General features: G+C 37.7%; 1 protein-coding gene across 3 annotated transcripts in view; it reads left to right on the plus strand.

Annotated features, from left to right (window-relative positions):
* The first annotated feature begins 17,437 nt into the window (after positions 1–17,437).
* The window catches only part of TMEM196 (transmembrane protein 196), a 49,163-nt gene continuing 46,623 nt past the window's right edge, over positions 17,438–19,977 (plus strand). For 2 of the 3 annotated variants that reach the window (XM_024562886.4, XM_045197289.2), the window contains exon 1: positions 17,777–18,655. In XM_024562886.4, the coding sequence (XP_024418654.1) occupies positions 18,509–18,655 (147 nt within the window). In that variant the 5' untranslated portion in view covers positions 17,777–18,508. Of the gene's footprint in view, positions 17,554–17,776; positions 18,656–19,977 lie in introns of those variants that run through there. The other variant, XM_045197290.2, reaches the window with a different exon arrangement.

The following is a 19,977-nucleotide window of genomic DNA, read 5'->3' on the forward strand; positions in this document are numbered from 1 at the left end:
TTTCAGCTGTTAATATTATAACAATAGTGCAATTCATTGAGTGTCTGTAACATCTCAGACACTATGATGAGCCCATTAAAATATGTCATTTAATTTTCATAACAAGTCTATAAGTACAGTATTGTTCTAATTTTATACATCATAAAACAGGTCTGAGACAAATATCACTCTTTCATTGTCTTATAACTAGCATTTCATAATTTGAACACAGGATACTTTGACTCCAAAACAAAGATAGTCCATCCACTATGACAGCAATTGAAAATGCAGTAAATTTTACCGCTGGGTTTTCTGGCATGAAAAGCCTGTAATTTTTTAGCCTGGATTATATTTTCCAATCAATTCTGTCATGTGAATTTTCATAATAGAGATCTTAAACAAAATTTCTCTTTTCCTCTTCCTTCTCTAATGTAATAGCGTGGCTCTTTCCTACATTCATCAAGATTAATTGCTCCAGACTTGGTATCTCACATAACTTTCATGGTTCCTAAAGGAAATATTCAAAATACCTAATAACTGATATGCCGTGGCAGCAACCAATCAGAACAGACCACCGAGAAATTAGACTCAGCTATAAACAAATAGATAGCAGCTCTGACACAGTCCCCCTGAAATATATCTCTTGTCAATATCCCACTGAAATTGGTAAACAGTATTGCCATTGAAACAGACTCCTGATTCACTAGATCTCTCATCTTTTGTCTGCTGAATTATAGCAAATTCTGATTCCTGAAGGATGTACCAAGGGATAGTGGAGGGACTTTGGAGAGATCCATGCTTCATGCTCCCTGCTTAGAGCTACTCATCCTCAGTAACTCCCTACCTCTCAGAGTTCATTTTTACCTGTGGAAAACGGGGATCATAGCATCTACTTTTCAGACATTTCTAAGGACCAAATAGGCACAATCCTGCATGGTATTTTTTACCACTCATGGCCCCTACATTGGTTCTTTCTGTTGGCTGTAGCCTCTCCTTATCTAATGGAATAGTCTAAAGAAATTGTCCAAAGGGAAAAAAAAATCTCTGTTCCACAATAAACAAATTAGCAATATTTTTATTTGTAATTATTTCTATTAACCTTATTCTAAATCCTGTTTTCTGCTCTTCTTTTCTAAGCTTTGCATTTGTGGCTGATTTTCATTGTGCCTATATATCAGAAACCTCAAGAAGAAGTCTGTCCATAGAGTCTTTGACATTGGTTCCAGACCCCATGTCTTACAAAATTAAACCTGCAGTGGAATTCCATTGAAAGCCTTTACCCCTTGTAATACCCAGCCCTTAAGGATTCATTTCCAAAGAATGTGTTCTTAGCCGTCCTCTTGGCTCGTTTCCTAGTCTTATTCACACCCATGACCTGAAGCCATGGCTCCCAATTCCGCCTCTGTGACATGTGCCCTTCTCCTGAGATCCACGCCTGCACTTCTTTTCACTGTTTCCTCACTCTCAGTGTCTCCACAGCATGATTTGCCCTCCCATCCCACATTTCCAGAGCCACATATCATCCTCTCCCACCGAATCCTGCCTTTGTACCCATCTAGTTACCAAAGCCAGAAACCTGGGAACCACATGAGGTCTCTCTCTCTCACTACCCCTCCTCCCAGACAAAACCTGACTTTTCTTCCTTTCTTAGATCACTTACTTACACATTCATGCATTCAGTCAGTCAGTCAGTCAGGTAGTCAGTGTGTATACACTGACTAGCTATTATGTTCCAGAAACACTGAGAAAACGCAAGCCAGAGACAGGCTCGGTCCCTGTCCTCATGGGTTAAAAGGGGAGGGAGGCAAGGTGGATGCTGGGATTTGGGGGTTCTTTTCTTACCTCAGATTATTTTTGTGAGGTTAAAACTAGACAAATACATAAAAGTGTACAGCACTCTATTCTACTTGGTGTTACAGTTTGGTGTGTGTGTGTGTGTCTTTTTTCCTCCAGATTGTAAGTGAAGGAACCATGTGTCATTCATCTCAGCAGAGTATCTTCCACCTGGTTCATTATTAATGAGTGTTTATTGAGTTAAAGGGGTGAGATGGAGTAAATGCTGAGGTGAAAATGACTGGATATGATAGATAATCTCCCTGAGGAACATAAACACAAGCTTTCCACTTCAGGTGTTCAAAATTAAATTACAAGTTCTTAATAATTTATCTGCTGCACTTTTAAGCATCCATGAATAGAGTAAATCAACAATCTAATGACACATGTTTCATAAGGAAAAGTCAAGGACAGTGAGCTGAAATATGCCTAAAGTCAACATCTGGTTTTGGAAAGAGTAAAATACTCCCACTCAACAGCCAAACCCTCCCCTGATTGGGTTAATTTGTAGTGGACCCTGTCACCTGTGATGTGTCTTGCATTTATTCTTAAAAGGCACCATAGTCATCAAAGAGCTGAGAGCAAGAACCGTGGCCTCTGTAGACCTCACAGTAATAGTCTCCTAGAAATGTGGCTTTGCAGACAATGGAGAGAAGCTACTTTGTTAATGGTCACAGCAGGGTAGAGCTGTTACTTGCCAAGACATAAGGCTCAAGCCTGACTCCTGGGAAGAATATTTAATGAGATAATAAAATCACTTCTCCGTTCTTTATAACTAACAGAGAATATATTATTATTATCTTTTTAAATATATCAGTATGGACAAAGAGTTGAAATAAAGCCAAGGGAAAAAAACAATGTGTGTGTTCCATTTCAGGTTACCCTGATTGGTAAACTCTTCTGTCACCTGCTCATGCTTTCTGGACTGTTATAAAAATAGCATGTTCCTGTGTTCTCCCTCCCAAGGATACTGGAGAGGCTCGGTGAGAGCGAAGGGTGTAGAATGAGGGATGAAATGTTTACCATGCCAATTGCAGCTCACCAAATAATGTGATGTTTCTTCCTTGGACTAATTCACGTTTTATGAGAGCTATTTTTAAATGTGTGCCTCCTTCTCTATTGACTTTCCCTGTGCTCATGGGGGCCTGAACACACAGAACATTTGTATTGATATTTTCAAAATGAACTTGCTCATGCATTTTGGTAGAGTATTTCTGATTCATCCATGGCTGCTCTCTTACTCTGTAGAAACACTACTTTGATTAGATATTAGTTGACTACTCTTTTTCTCCTACTACAGTTAGCACCTTTATTTATGATTGCTTATGAAGGAGAGAATGGAAAAACAGCTTACCAAGGCTTGTTTTTAAAAAAATGCATAGTGAAACGAGTCAGAGAAAGACAAATACATACTGTATGTGACCTCACTTACATGTAGGATGAGAAAACAGTTCATAGATACCGAGAGCGGGTTGGTGGTTACCATAGGCAGAGGCTGGGGGCTTGGGGAGAATGGGTGAATGTTGATCAAAAGGTACAGACTTCCAGTTATAAGACACATACGCACTCAGGATGCAATGTACATCATGGTGAGTACAGTTAACAGTACTGTACTGTATATTTGAAAATTGCCAAGACAGTAGATCTTAAAAGTTCTTACTACAAGGAAAACAATTTTTTAACTATGCATGGTGATGGATGTTAACTAGATTTATTGTGGCAAGCTTTTTGTAATGTACACATATATTATCACATTGTAGACCTAAAACTAATACAATGTTATATGTCAATTATAACTCAATGAAAAAGCCCTCTGACCTCATCTGTTCTGCTGAGATAATGATGACACATAATAAAAGTAAGTGTGGAATTTACTATCAAACTAAGTCTAAGCCATGTTCTTAAAAAATTCAAGAGCCCAAGTATTGTATTATTATTATCTTTTTAAATATAAAATATCAGTATGGACAAAGAGTTGAAATAAAACCAAGAGAAAAAATAATGTATGTGTTCCATTTCAGACTACTCCTGATTGGTAAACTCTTCTGTAACCTGCTTAAGTCTTTTAAAGTTGAGTAAATTAGAGTCTCATTGTATAAATTGTCTCTATTTCCCTCATCAGGGCTCCAGGTTTTTCAAATCAGCTAATACTCATTTCTCAAGCTTTCATTTTTACTCAGAAATTGCTAAAAGCAAATTGTGAAAAAAGACATGGAACTGCTTTTTGACCCAGCAATTCCACTGCTGGGATTACAGTTCATTCTAAGAACCTTGAAACACCAATTCATAAGAACTTACACACCCCAATGCCCATAGCACCACAATTTACAATAGCCAAGTACTGGAAACAACCTAAGTGCTCATCAGCAAATGAATGGATCAAAAAAAAAACCCAACAAACTATGGCACATTTACACAATGGAATACTGCTGTGCAGCAGAAAGAAAGAAGGAGCTCCTACCCTTTGTGACAGCATGGATGGAACTGGAGAGCAATATGCTAAGTGAAATAAGCCAGGTGATAAAAGACAAATACCATATGATTTCACCTTTAACAGGAACCTAATCAACAAAACAAACAAGCAAGCAAAATATAACCAGAGACATTGAAATTAAGAACAATCTGATAATAACCAGGGAGAGGTTGGAGGGGATTAAGGGGGGGGGGGGAGAAGGAGGAAGGGTTTTCAGGAACAACTATAAAGGACTTATGGACAAAACCAAGGGGGGATGGAAGCAGGGGAGGGAGGTGGGGATGGCTGGGATGGAGGGAGTGTTTGGGGGTCAATGCAGACAACTGTACTTGAACAACAATAAAACATTTTTTTAAAAGGTAGTGCTGTTAATCAGAAATTAATTATGAGCAAGTAGAAATCTAAGACCATATTTTACAATGATAATTGAATCAATTAAGAATAGAAACCTGCCAAATCAGTTGTTTATTGTCATATGGGTCAACTAACCACCATAGTAACCGTTTTCTCTTTTTACAACCACTTAATTCTTTATACAGGCACAACCAAAATATCTTTCCTATGAAAACCAAAAACATGCATGTTGAGAATGTGACTACATGTAAAACTTCCCCACTGTGGTAGACTCTTGCCTGGCCAGCATCGCTGATCCCCTCCCCCATTTCTGGTGACTTCAATTTTCTGTCGGAGAAACAGTCTTCTCCCTCCCCCTCTCTCTCTCTCTTTTATTTTATTGTTGTTCAACCACAGTTTTCTGCCTCCTCCCCCCACCCCACAGAGGATGATGTCAGACTCATGGAGACTGTGACTGACAGTCTCAGTCTGACTGTGACTGGTCCCTAATGGGCCCAGGAAACAACTTGAACTGGAGTCCACCCTCAGCTTTCACTGCTTGGAAAAGGCAAGTCTTTCTCCTGATGTTGATAAACTCTTTGAAAGTAATTGAATTTTCCAAGGCCATTGTTTGGAGAGAGCCCATCTGAGAAAAGACCGATGCAGCAGAACACAGCACTCAAATACGGAGAAAAGGACTATTTTCTTCAAGTCATTGCTGATTTCTTAGATCTATCTGTAACCAGAGCTGCAGAAAACTACGCAACTCTGATTTTTAAAAATCACAGAGACAATAAGTATTCCATGAGCATAGACTGACAGATTCAACTGGTTTGAAAATTCACCTGATTTAAAATCTTATGTTCACATAAAACCTACACATAAATGTTTATGCCAGTATTGTTTATGGTCACCAAAAGATAGATGGAACCTCCAACAGGCGAATGAACAAACAAACTCATCCATCCATGCAATGGAATATTATTTAGTGATAAAAGAAATAAGCTGTCAAGACATGAAAAGACACAGCACAGCATAATAAAAGACTTAGCATATTGCTAAGTGAAAAAGAGCCAATCTGAAAGGCTGTACGATTATGTAACAACAATTACATGCTATTCTAGAAAAGGCAAAACTGTAGAGTCAATAAATACATCAGTGCTAGCTAAAGGTTTGAATTGGTGAAACAATACCATAATTATCGTGAGGATTAACTAAAATCAAAGTATGTGCAAACATCACACACAAACACACACACGGAAAAAACCCCTCCAGCAGCATTTACCATGCTTGCCTACCTAATGTTTTTCAGACTGCTGAATTGTCAGCATCGCCGAGATGAAGAAATGAGTGGAGCATTATTCATGTTCAATTACTTTCCTTATTCTTTATCCAGAGAATTGTTATTTCCAGCTCAGTCATCCAGGGAGGCCCTGTATTAATGAGCCTGTGTCCCATGGCATGACTGCCAAGTGGGTACTAATGAAATAAGATACAATAAAATTTGCTTCCTCCTGGTGTCAGAGGATGCCGAGGCTATTTTGGGCCGTGGCATAGTGAGAGGGTTATTATCACTTTCGACATGACTGTGTTAAGATTGCACCTGGAAAACTTTTTGTTCTTTCATTTTTGGCAGCTCAGGAGCACAAAGCCTAGGAAGTGGTACCAAGAATCTGTGAAGTTCCATGCCGGTAAAGAGAAAAAAAATGATGGGCTAAAAGTGCGTATCATCTTGCTTTGTCAGCGAGAAGGAACATAACAGTGCAGAAATATGGGAAAGGAATCAATTCTAAAGTAAGAGAGTGATAAATGATGATAGTCAAGTGGAAAAAGGCATATCTATGTAAGATCTCATTTTTTGAAAGAACAGTTTAGGTTAAACACCAGAATGACAGTCACACCTATTCGGCTATGGAATACTTGGGGAGAAGAGGCCGTGTGTGCTCCCTTTCTCAAAACAGTGCAAACAAGAGCGAGTTAAGCAGCCAGAGGGTGAGCTAGAGGGAGCAGTACTTGGCTGACAAGATTTTGGTTTGGTTTATCATCCAAAATACTGAAATTTAGTCTTATTTATAAACATACTAAGAGATACCTAATTTCAGATATATATTTTTTTCCTTTAGCTTGTCTTGTTACTGATTGCTTATCTCTGAGTGAGTGGGTAAGAAAGATAACAGATCTATCTTATGGAATATATTAATGTGTCTCTGTAGTGTCATTACAGCTATTGATATTTTTAAAGCTTTGACCAAAAAATAGGTTTTTCTGTTTTAGTTTCAACTCATAAAACAGTGCCTATCAGCAAACAGTAAATAAATGGTGAAAAGATTGAATTTAGAGGAAACTGCACATGCCTAAATTATGCCCAGTATTTAATTATAAAGTGGACAAAGTATTATCTCATGCCAAATATAATTTTCAGTACCGTATTAAATACCAGATTCTGTTAGTGTATTTAAGTGCTATGGAATAAATTCCATCTTTATACGTTAATTGGAAGTTAATTATTTGTTTTCTTGTTCCTTAAAGCTCTTTGAAGGTCAAAGAGTAATATAGTATTAGATTTCCTATGTAAAAGTTAGATTATAATCAATTATCTTTTTATTTATTTTTTTATTGTTGTTTAAGTACACTTGTCTCTGTTTTCCCACCACCACTTTTCCCTGCCCCACCCACCCCACCCACCCCCACCTCCCACCCTCAATCCTACACACCTTTGTCTTTGTCTATGGGTCCTTTATACATGTTCCTTGATGACCCTTCCCCTTCTTTCTCCTGTTATCCTCCTCTCCCCTCCCCTCCCGCTCTGGGTACTGTCAGTTTGTTCTGTTGATTAGGTTCCACTTATAGGTGAGATCACATGGTATTTGTCTTTCACCACCTGGCTTATTTCACTTGGCATAATGCTCTCCAGTTCCATCCATGCTGTTACAAAGCATAGGAGCTCCTTCTTTCTCTCTGCTGCGTAGAATTTCATTGTGTAAATGTACCATAGTTTTTTGATCCACTCATTTGCTGATGGACACTTAGGTTGCTTCCAGTACTTGGCTATTGTAAATTGTGCTGCTATGGGCATTGGGGTGTGTAGGTTCTTTTGAATTGGTGTTTCAGGGTTCTTAGGGTATAATCCCAGCAGTGGGATCACTGGATCAAAAGGCAGTTCCATTTTTAGTTTTTTGAGGAAATTCCATACTGTTTTCCATAGGGGCTGCACCAGTCTGCATTCCCACCAACAGTACACTAGGGTTGCCTTTTTTCCACATCCTCTCCAACACTTATTTTTTGTTGATTTGTTTATTATGGAAACACTTGGAAAAGTGGGAATAGAGGGAGTGTACCTTAACATTATGTTTATTGATGAATCCCTCACAGAATGTAAATTGTGTTAAGGAAGATATTCTTTCTTATTCACGGGGTACCCCAGTGGCTAGAATAGTCTCTTATACATAGTAAACACTCCATAAATATTAGCTATTACTCATTATTGATATTATCTCATGAATCATTGTTACCTTGTCCTTCTGCTCAGAAAATGTCCCAGGGTCTAAGATGACACATAGAACCCCAAGTCAAGATCTGGTGTACGGGTGAGGGAAAATTACAATAATCCCAAAGAATATTAATTTAATCAAACTATTTTTTACATTATGTGATATCTCTCTTCTTAAACCATGCCCCTCAAAATAAAGTTTGACCAACTTATTTAGAGACAAGCAAATTTCTAGTCAACTAATAACCCAAGTTTTTTAGTTACTTTTGACTACATAGAGTTCTGAAATTAAAACCATCCCTAAGTTATCAAATAAATATAAAACCTACTTTTATTCCTCAAGATTTTACTGACTGAAGATGCAGGAAATGAGATAAAATACTAATTATATTTATGTCTTAATGGTTTGCAAAATTAACAGAACTTCTGGTGTTTTTATCTATTCTCAGTAATTAGCATCTGTGCTGAGAGAATGTAGTGTTGGCAGAGGAGCAAAGGTTTCCTTAGAAATCACAGAGACCTGATGTCTCTTCAACCCCTGCGACATATGACCTACTACAGTGATAGCCTGTCCCTGGAGGGATAAGTCCTTCTGTATTATTGGATTTTCAATATTTCCTTCATTCCTAAATGGCAGAAGAATTTATTTTTTAAAGCTTAAAGATTTTTCATTTAAAAAATCTTTTTAAATCTTGTGATTTAATCCACTAGTTTCTTAAACTGGAAATGTTTAATATACTATAACTTTAATATCCAAACATTATCATTAACTTACATTTTTAAATTTAATTTTAATATAATGTTCTCCAGAGGTACTGAGATTCATAAGCATTTTTCTATGAACACTAATTATCATTGTAAATAAGTATTTGCACATCTAATATGAGAATTAATGACCAATTGCACATTTTTATTTACTATTGAGTCTGAACATTTATAAACAAGTGAACTAGCCATTTAAATACTTAGTTTGGGTGTGAAAACTTCCTTCTCATACATCATGACCTTTTCAACCAGGTTATTTTCTTTTTGGTTTGGAATAGTTATTTATGCATGAATAATGAAGCTCTGTCATAAGTGCTTCTCATCTTTCTAGGTTATTATTTGCCTCTTTCATTGAATTTTTAAATAAATCAGTGAAGGAAGTAAGGAGAGAAATCACTATGCTGATTTGATTTTGTAATTAAATATAAGTAATTTTAAAAATTAAAGTGGGTAGTCTTACAAAAATAACATATCTCAGTTTTTCATTAGTTCTTTTCATTTTTACATGTTGGTTCAACAGATACTTATTAAGTATTTATTCAGTGGGTTTATAAGTTAGTTTCAACTCAAAATGGGGACAGCAGCATTGACACAGCGAGACATATGCCTGCATCTCTAGACCCTGGAAGGTGAGCCCCTGGCCAGATACTTTAATTGTGAGACCACTGAATTGGACAGGAATCTCTTGAAGCCAAAATTCTGTTTATAACTACAAATTCCCTATTCCAGGGAAAATACAAAAATGAAAACCATTAAATCATGTGCCTGCCCAGGAACGACTCAGATATTTTGAGGGAAATACGAAAAGCTGAGAGGTGAGGCACATGCATGATGAAAATCCCCAGATTGGCAGGAGTCTGAAACAGAGACAGAAAAGCAAGAGGCATAAATGAGCAGAGGCTCGTTAAAAATGCCAAAGACAATAAAAGTGACATTTTTAGAACTGTCCAGAACAAGAACAATGAAGCCAGAATAGGCCCACTGCTTGGGGCCATATGACATAATTCTGGAATGAATAGCTAATGCATTGGATGACAGAAAGGGGATTCAAAAAGATCTCGACAGGAAAGAATGAAGGATCCAAGCTAACAAGATAAAAATAAATACTGTTAAATGATTCAGACCGAGGGTGGGAGTTGGGGGTGGGTGGGACGGAGAGGGGGGAAGTGATGGCGGGAAAGTGGAGACTACTGTACTTGAACAACAATAAAGAAACTATCAGCTGTACAAATACAAGATTGGGGAACCAGGAAAAATGCTCTGGGGTTTTCATTGATTGAAAACTCAGTATGAATCAGTGGTTCAGAGTGTAGCCAAAAATGGTCACAATTATTATAAGGTGCATTTATGAAAATATATAATTATAGAAGTACTTATCCTCCAGTAGTTGGTCCTGATCAGAACACACTGGTTGGACTCGGCACAATTTTAAGTGTTTTTACTTTAGAGAAACCAGGACAAGACAAGACTCACTGGTATCAATGACCTGGGCCATTTTATAGGATCTCTATGGGACTTGAGAATGTTTCCTGTAAATGTTGGACTCTACACGAGGTATGAACATTATAAAATCTTTGAATGACTATGATAATAAAAATAGTTTTTACTTGTTTTCTGTTGTTCCAGAAGATAGTACTGAGTGCAGTGGATGGAATTTACAAAAATATAGATCTTGGTTTAATGAAAAATGTATGTTTCTGGTTACTGGAGGAGTTGAAGAAGAGGTCAGGAATGTTGTACTTTAAATTTAAACATAGGATGAAATCTAATAAGAGAGATTCTCATGGCCCTATCACATCTACCATTCTACGCTAATCTAATTTTCATGTCGCAATGCTCCCATTGATATCTGTATTTCTGAAATGATTTTGTAAAAGTTTGCTCGGTTAATTAATACATAACAAAATAATTATTAAATAACTTAGCACTGATTTTTTAAAAAGTATTCCAAAGAGTATCAAAATAGGAAATGAATGTGGAAACCGTCCCTTTCTAACTGCAAGAATTTGGGAAGAACACTGCATTTCACTGTCCCTCAGTAGCCGGTCGGTTGATTTCTTTTAAAGTAGAAAGCAAGTCTCAGCAGTTATTATCCCTGGTTTATAGATCGGGACAGTTGGTTAGTGGTCTTGTTTATTTTGTGTATGCCTTTGCTGATTTTTTTCTCTACCTGGTCTATCAACTGGATATTAAAAATCTCCCAATATGATTATGAAATTTTCCAGTTCTCTTTCAAATTCTATTAACTTTTGCCTCATATGTTTTGATACTGTTATTGGGAGTTTCCAGGTTTATGATAGTTATGTCTTTGTATTAATACATCTATTGTTCTGTAAAAAATTATACCTAAACTTAATGGCTTGAAACAGCATTTGTTACCTCATGGTTTCTGGAGATCAAAAATCCAAGTGCCGCTTACGCGGGTCCTCTCTTGCAGTCAGGTGTTGGCTGGAGCTGCAGTCATCTCAAGGCTTGTCCTGTCAAAGATCTGCTTCCAAGCTCACTTATGTGACGGTGGGCACAATTCAGTCCCTCATCCTGTTGCTTGTCTGAGGGTGTCAATTCCTTACTGACTGTGGGTTCGAGGCTGCCCTCAGCTCCTTCTCCTGTGGGCTCCGCAATATATCAGCATACTTTCTTAAAACACACAACCAGAGGAGGCGATAGAGATGATCATAAGAGGGTAGAGTCTTTTGTAATCTAGTAAGAGAGATGACATCCATCACTTTCACTAAATTCTATTAGAATTACTTTACTAGTCTAGTCCACACTCAAGGGTAGGTTGTTATACAAGGGTTTGAATACCAAGAGGTAGAAATTGTTGTAGTCAGAAGCTAACCACCACAATTCATTTGTTGAATTAACACTTTTATCCTTTTATGTCCATTTCTCTCTGGTAATAATTTTATTTTGAAATATGCTTTATCTTTTATTAATATAGCCACCATTTGCATAAAATATTATTTTCCTTCCATTCATTTTTATTCTATCTGTATTTTTATTTAAAGTGTGTATCTTGTATTCAACATGTAGTTGGGTATTTGTTTTCCCTCACTTCTTTCTTTTTCTCTTTTTCTTTTATTATTTTATTCTCACCCGAGGACATATTCATTTGCTTTTGAGAGAGAGAGAGAGAGAGGGAGAGGGAGACATTATCCTTTCTGATAATATTTGCATTTTGGCTGTAATATTTATTTCATTATTAAAACATTTAATTTAATTATTAATATTGTATGTTGGTATGCCATTTTATTATTTGTTTTCTACATGTCTCTTCTATGTTTTGTTTCTGTGTTTCACTTTTCTTGACTTTTTTGGATTTAAAGATATTTTTTAGACTTCCATTTAAACTTTCTATTTAACATCTTATCTATGTTTGTGTGCTTAGTTATATATTTCGCATTTTCTTTTTGTTACTTCAAAAAACATATGACCGTGTTTTCTATCCTTTTCATTATAGTGTATTGTATATGCTGTATCTATACACATTATAAATCCTACAAGATGATGTTGTGATTTTTGCATTAAACAGTTATATAATTATTAAGATATTAAGAGGAAAGAGGAAAAATAAATAGCCTTTTGTATTAACCCATATATTAACTATTTCTGATACCTTTATTCCTTTCTTAGGATCTGGGTATCATCTTCCTCAGTTTGAAGAATTTGTGATTTTTGTAGTTCATGACTGAAAGACATGACTTTTTAGTCTTATCTAAAAAGATCTTGGTTTTGCCTTTATTTTTAAAGGATATTTTAGTTCTATGTAGAATTCTGGGTTAATTTTTTTAAGCACTTAGTATGTTACTCCACTTGTTCTAGTTGCCATGGTTTCTGATGAGAAGACATTGATTCTGACACATAACATCGCATTTTTTCTTGTTACTTTTAAGAGATGATGTTTAGTTTTGGATTTCAACAATTTAACTTTGCTTTGTTTTGCCTATTAGCTTTTTTTTTCTGTTTGTTGTTGATTTAGTATATCAAATACGTGATTTTCTCTCTTCTCTCTTTCGTAAGTTTGTAAAATTTTAGCCATTATATTTTCAAATACTTTTCTGGTCAATTATCTTTCCCATTCTTTTTTATCTATTCCAATTGTACTTATATTTGACCATTTGATGTCATTTAACAAGTCCCTGGGCCTCCATTCACTTTTAAAACAGTTATCTTGTTTTAACATTTTCAATTACAATTATTAATTTTTATTGATCTAGCTTCAAATTAACTTACTCTTTTTTGGTCATATTCATTTAACTAAGTCCTCCCAGTATTATTTTATTTCAAAATTATACTTTTACTTCTCAAATTTTCTTTTTTTATCCTCGCTAAAATTTCCCACTTTTCTGATGATGTAAATATTCATTGGTTGAAAAATATGTTTTCTTTTAGTTTGGGGCACCCTTATGATTCAAAACTCCCTTCTGTAGACCCAAGTTTCCTTCTGGCACACTTTAATTCTGCTTGAAAATATTTATTTCAATATTTCTTATGATGAAGTTCTTATGTCTTTACTATGTAAATTTTCTAAATAAATTCTCTCTGCTGTTGTTGGTCTGCTAGAATCTGTTTGCCTCCATTTTTAAGGTATTTTTGCTGGGTAATAACTATAGAATAATAGGGTTTTTGTTTGTTTTAAGTGTCTTTACTCTGAAATGGCATTTACTTGTCCTCTGGATTGAATAATTTTAGTCTGAAATTAGTCCCTCTTTTTCCCTGTACATAGTGTGTCTTTTTGACCTGTTTTTGCTTTCAATTTTTAATTGTGATACGCCTTGCTGTGTTTAACTTACTTGCAGTTACTCTGGTTTATCCTATACAGTTTATTGAGCTTTTGTTGGTTATGTGGATTTGTAGTTTTTACCGAATTTGGAAAATAATTAGCCTTCATAACTTCAAATATTTTTATCCACTTTTTCCTCTAGAACTTATACCTATGTCTCACTTGTTGAATTATCCTACAGACTACTGATTTGCTGTTCTTGTTGTTGTCCTTTATTTTCTCTTTGTGATTTAATTTATATTGTGACTCTGCAATTTTCATTTCTACTGTAGTGTCTTAATGGTCACTGATCTTTTCTTCCTTAACTAATCTATTAATCTCAGATATACTATTTTTCATTTCAGATGTATAATTTTCACTTAAGAATTTATATTTTGTTTTTGTTGTATCTTCCATGTATAATCCAATTATATTAATATAGTTCTCTTCATCTTTGAACAATGTCTAATACTTATAATAGAGATTTTAAAGTGTTATTTGCTAATTCCACCATCTTTAATACCTGAATTATGGATCACATTTTCCTGCTTCTTTATATTTCAGTTATTATAATAATGAGATAACATATATTGTGAGTTTTAGTTTGTCAAGTGATGGTCTTTGCCATCTTTTAAAAGACGTGTTAGACTTTGATAAGTTACTAATGACAGATTGATACATCAGGGGTCTGCTTTAAAGCACTTGAAGGTAAGGCACGGAGTTGTCGTTACTCCAGATGTGGGCTAGCCCTGCTCCTCATGTGTGTCCCACCTGTGTTCTCCACCAAAGCTGAGTGTTCAACAAGGACTCTTGAACTCTGTTTATTTAAATACATTGTATATGGCAGGAAAGTAAGTCCAATGCCATTTACTCTGGCCAGTTAGGAGTGGCCAGATGTAGAAATACCAGCGCTCTTTATTAATGAATAGAAAGCATTTTAAAATCATCATATGATATTTCCATGTTTAAAAGTCATTAATAATCAAAATATATTTTAGACATAAATGCAACATTATAATAAATACAGTACTAAGTACTGCAATTTCTCTATAATTTTCATAAGCACTGATGTTACTATTAGATAATAACTTCTGAACTACATTATTAGTATAAGAAAAACAGGCAAAAGCTAAATTCAGGTTTAATTATATGTACTTCTTGATCTTTAAAATTTAAAACTCCTCAAAATGTTTTTGTTTTTTCTCTTTTTGAATCACTTTATCCAAGCCTAGCTAAGTCCTATAGTACAACCATTTTTAACCACACTGATAAAAGTATTAAAATATTAAACAGACTTGTAGCACTTAAGAACTTCTAAATGATTTGTAACAATTTTGTGACTTTTCTTTTCCTTAATCTTCAATACTGCATTGGTCATTCAGTCCATCACTGGAAGATTCAGCCTAGGATCACCACACAAATTTAGTTTGTAATAGCTTGAACACTAATTCAGATCTCAAAATTAATCAGTTTAAAATTTTGACCTTTTCAGTTATTAACCCTATATTTGTGATTCAATTATTTCATCAACTTACTTCATTATATTAAGACAGGTGGTATTTGTTTACCAACTCCTAGATTTTCCTTCATTCATACATTAAAATGTGTATAAATCTTATATGGGCAAATGGATGCAGAAGGTACTCAGAACTCTTAAATACTTATTGGCAGAATTTGGGTCCTTAAAGACAGCAATTGTGAAGAATTTCATTCTGATTAGCAGCTATGTTTAATAAGAATTACTTTGAGGTTTTACACACATGTATATTCACTGTGTCATATATAAGCCAGCAGGTGGCAAACTTGAGATTTTTTTTTGTACTATTGCTCTTGTTGAAGATGTATTAAACAGTGTATCAATGGATCTCATAAATAGCTCTTTTGGTGCACCATGGCATGAGAAAAATTAAACCCTCTCTAATTGTAGAGCCACTGGTATTTGAATAGCAATGTACTCATTATAGTTTTCTCTTGAGTTACTGTTTTATCCTATAATTCTTTCCCTAACAAATAGTTTTGGGAGATAGAGGATGCCAGTTTGAACTATTTTGTGCTGTGATCTTCCTGACTAAGAGTAAATATTAGCTTTGCTTGCATTTACTTTGGGGGAGATCTTTATATCATTTATAAGGCCATGCAATATATATTTTGTCTCCCAGGCTAGGTAATGCAATATGCTTTTGGAAGTTTTAACAACACTGACCCTCATGTTTTCGAACACGAAACAGTAGTTTCTTCTATAGGTAATAAGTATTTTAATTTTATTCCTACAAATATTTATGTTTTCATATGACTTACTTGTAGTCATTGATACATGAAGATGAATTGAATTTTTTTCATGTACATTTGATTCTCAAAAGTTTTAGATTTTGTACCAATACTAAAGGATCAGTCAAGATTGCTTATATTGAGGTATACGATTAGGCCTTAGGGCATTTAAGTAAACATAGTTCTATCACATTCAGAGAGAAAAATTCAACCGTAATACATGATTTACCCACTGCTTTCTCTGTGTGAAATTCATCTATTGTTAACACTACTTCTCTGTTCTCTACAAAATTCTTTTCCCTCCCTGTAAGTTACCTTCCTTCCTATACATCTGCAGTCGATTTTAACAATAACTGCAGCATGTTACTCTCTTCCTAGTGGGGAATACTTTTTTCATAAAAGGACAGCAATGACGAAAGACAAACCCAAATTAGGTACTGAGATGCTTCATGATTTCTACATATAAATTGGGTCATTTGGATGACTTCTACAAGATTTAAATAAAACAAACTATGCTTTGTTAAAGCCAAAACTATTTGAAGGATTCTAACAATTGACTCCTTGGTGGATTCAGTGTTTAAGAAGTAGGAAGTGAATTCACTAATTATTCAAAATAAATGTTTTAGTTGTTCTCCACATATCACAGTAACTAAGGATTCTTTAAGGCCTAATAACTTATAATTCTTCCTTTATTGCTTTTTTATTTCTAAGGAAAGAAGACTCAAATTTAAAAAATATATCTAATATAAATATATCATAGGGAAAGTAAATTATGGTGTAAAATCGAATTTAACTATGAAACAAGACCTGAATCAAATTGGAGCACACTGAAACTGACACTTAGGCTGTAGACCGTACGTCACTCGGCCTTAGTGTTCTCCTCATTGGGACTTTAAGAAAGAAGCTTCTAAATCAGGAGGGTGCCTGCATGAGTATGCATATATTCAGAGGTCGATACCCTGGTCTTGGTAATGTGTCCAAATTCACCCCCCCCCCCGTCTTCTATTTTCCGTCAATCCATGTCCAACTAGGGAATCCAGTTTTTGAGAAAGACGATACCCCAAACACCTTCTCATTCCCCCACTTCCTGAGTCTCCTTGAGGGAGTACCTTGTGATTTTTCATGGGGTAAAATCAGAGACCTGAAACAGGGTCCCCACTCAAGGATTTGCAGACATCTGTAGTGGCGTCGTCATCAGCCTACAGGACACAAATCCCCAAGTCAAGGCCGGCCCCTGCCCTGATGATCCTGACGAGGGCACACTGTCATAAACAATGGTGCCCTGTGCCAGATTTTGGTTTTGTGTCCTTTCCAATGTAGTACTTAAATGTGCACATCTCTCGGAATCCCAGGGAGAACACACGGTCCCAGTCCTGCTTGGTCTGGCAACGCATCCCGGAATGCGGAGCAAGGGGACAGCAAGGATCTGCCGGCCACATCCCCACCTAAGTGTGGCCCCAGCTAATCGCATGTCCCCCTGCACCCAACAAGGAAGGCAACGGGAGAGTGGACGCTCTTTATGAGCAATCTTGAGTCTAGCTCTTCAGAGAGAGGCGCTCCTTGGTGAATTTAGGAGTCTGGCCTTTCTCCATCCTCGGCGCGCGCTCCGCCTTTCTTTGCCCACTGCGCCCCCACCCCGAGTACACGCAGGTAAGTTTTACACAGAATGAGCCCCGCGTTGGCGTAGGCATCCCTTTCCCTCCCACCCGGATAGAAGCCCAGGCGGAGGCGAGTAAGGGAGATGCGGAGGTGGGGATCGCTCGTGTCGCGGAGGTTAGGGTCCCTAGGCGAGACCAATTAAGGGCCAGACAGGAGTATTGGTTCTAGACCCACAAATAGACCAAGCCTTTCCCTCCTCCGTCACCCTCTGAAATCCCGATGAGGTCACTGCGATGAGAGAGAGTCAGATCAGAGAGAGGGGGAGGAAGAGGACGACGACGGAGAAGAAACCCAGACGGAAAAAGGCCATCAGACAAGGTCGCTTTTGCTGGCGACACAGCGAGTGCGAGGCGCGTGGTGCTGAATAGCATCCGCCCGCTCAGCCAGGGGACCAGGACTCGCAGAAGCACTTCGTGTTGCCGCGAAAACAAAGGAGAGGAGACGAGCGGGAGCAAGAGAGGGAGGCGCCGAGCAGTTCGGCTCAGCATCGCGGGGAGCCAAGCTCATCTCCTTGGCAAGGGAAGGAAGGGGAGCTTGACGGTGGGCAGGAGGAGGAGGGAGCGAGCGAGAGAGCGGGGTTTCCCCGCGGAGACGCGGGACGCGGCAGAACTCTGGACAGCGCCGCGCGAGCGGGCCGGCTCGCAGGCTCCTCTTTGGGAAGCCCTGCGCCCGGGCTCCTCTGCGCTCCTGGACCCCGACCCCCGATCCTCCCACGAGTGCTGTCTGAACGTGCCAGGGGGTGGAGCGGCTCTTCTGCCTCTGGCCCGGTCAGGGAAGAGGGTCTCCGGCTCTGGAAATCCAGTCCTTGTGGATAATGCTTCGCTGGTGAAGAAAGAAAAGTTTTGGGGTCTGGTAGGGGGAGGGAGGGGTAAGGCGGATAGTGGAAGAAAGAAGGTGGATGGTTGGTTTCCCGCTCTGACCTGGAAGGAATGATGACCGAGGAAGAATGTGCACCAGCGGCCAGATTATTGGGAGCCTCTTGGTGCTCTCCGTGCTGGAGATAGGGCTGGGGGTGTCCAGCGTGGCCGTGGGGGCGGTCAGCTTCAGCCTGGCCCTCCGACAGCACAAGCCGCAGCTCGGAGACTCGTCCCCGGTATGGAGCGGGGTGTGTGTACGTTGAGCCATTTCACTCTCTTTACCTCTTTAAGGTGATGGGCCGTGTGCGTGCGTTAGTCACCCCACCCTGGGGCAGAGAAGCATAAATCTCCTCTGGCCTGCTTGTAGGTTCGTGTTGGCAGGGCAAGGCTCTTGATGGTGCCCTTTTATTTAGCACCCTAATTGTTCTCTTTTCTTTTTAATAACTTGGCTTCAGACCAAATTAAATGCCTTTGTTGAAAGTTGGGAGGGGGCGGTTTTCGCCAGCTGAATCCGCAAGACTGCCCCGGGGTGCAGATGAGGGGTCACACCTGTCAAGGGCAGACTCAGCGTCTTGTTTCTTTTACAAGGGAAATCAAAACGAGAGTGTTGTTACATCATTTACTTGCACCCGGACCAAGCGAGGATAGTTATGCATTTATTTTCGCGTACACTAAAGGGAACACAAGCATGACAAAAAGAGAGCCGCGGCGTGGGTGTGAAGGCGCATTTTATCCCAGATAACGCTGCTCTTAACTCCCCGTGCTAGCTTTCTGTACTTCGCATCTAAAAACTCTCCCTAAGTTCTAGGCAGTAAGTTGAACAATAAATGGTATGGTATTTAGCAACATCCTCATTGGAGGATAACTCAGCTCAAAGAGTGCCTAATGCTTAGAGAAAATGTCGTACTTTTCTCTAGGTCAGATGGCTGACCCAAAGAGCTTCTGGTTTATTTACTTTAGGTGAATGTCCAGGAAAGCCTTAGAGATCTATCCCCCCCCCACCCCCACCCCTGGCCCCTTGAGCGAGTACAATAACTCAGCACTGTTTCCAGTAGGGATCTCATTGTGAAAATCAACTTTCCTTCTCCTTTAAGTTATATAGCTGCTATGTCCTTCTGGGTCTGTCGCTTGATCTTACTTCAGGTAATCAAGTAGGATGTTATTCTATCCCCGACAATTGGTAGGTGTAATTAACAATCATGGCTTAGTTACTTGTGCTTTAAGTTACTGAGGGGAAAATTACCATTTTTCAAGAAAAAATTATTCCAAAGTAATTTATTTTTGAGGGAAATTCTAGCATTCTTAAAACCAGTACAATTCTGTTTTAGAAAATTTGTTTTAATATTTTAATTTTTCAAGGTGAAATGAATGTTTTTAAATTGCAGAAGTTAGAAAGAAAAAGAAAAATGGTGTTCAAGTTTAACATTGAATTCTTCCAAGAATCCTTGTTCTAAATGCAGTACGTTACTACCAACCTCTGAATCATTTACCTTTTTCTTTATCATGTAATTTTTAATGAATATTTTAAATTTATATGTGAAAGTCTAAAAGGCAAAGC

This window comes from Desmodus rotundus, chromosome 6, assembly GCF_022682495.2.
Source record: "Desmodus rotundus isolate HL8 chromosome 6, HLdesRot8A.1, whole genome shotgun sequence".
NCBI lineage: Eukaryota > Metazoa > Chordata > Mammalia > Chiroptera > Phyllostomidae > Desmodus > Desmodus rotundus.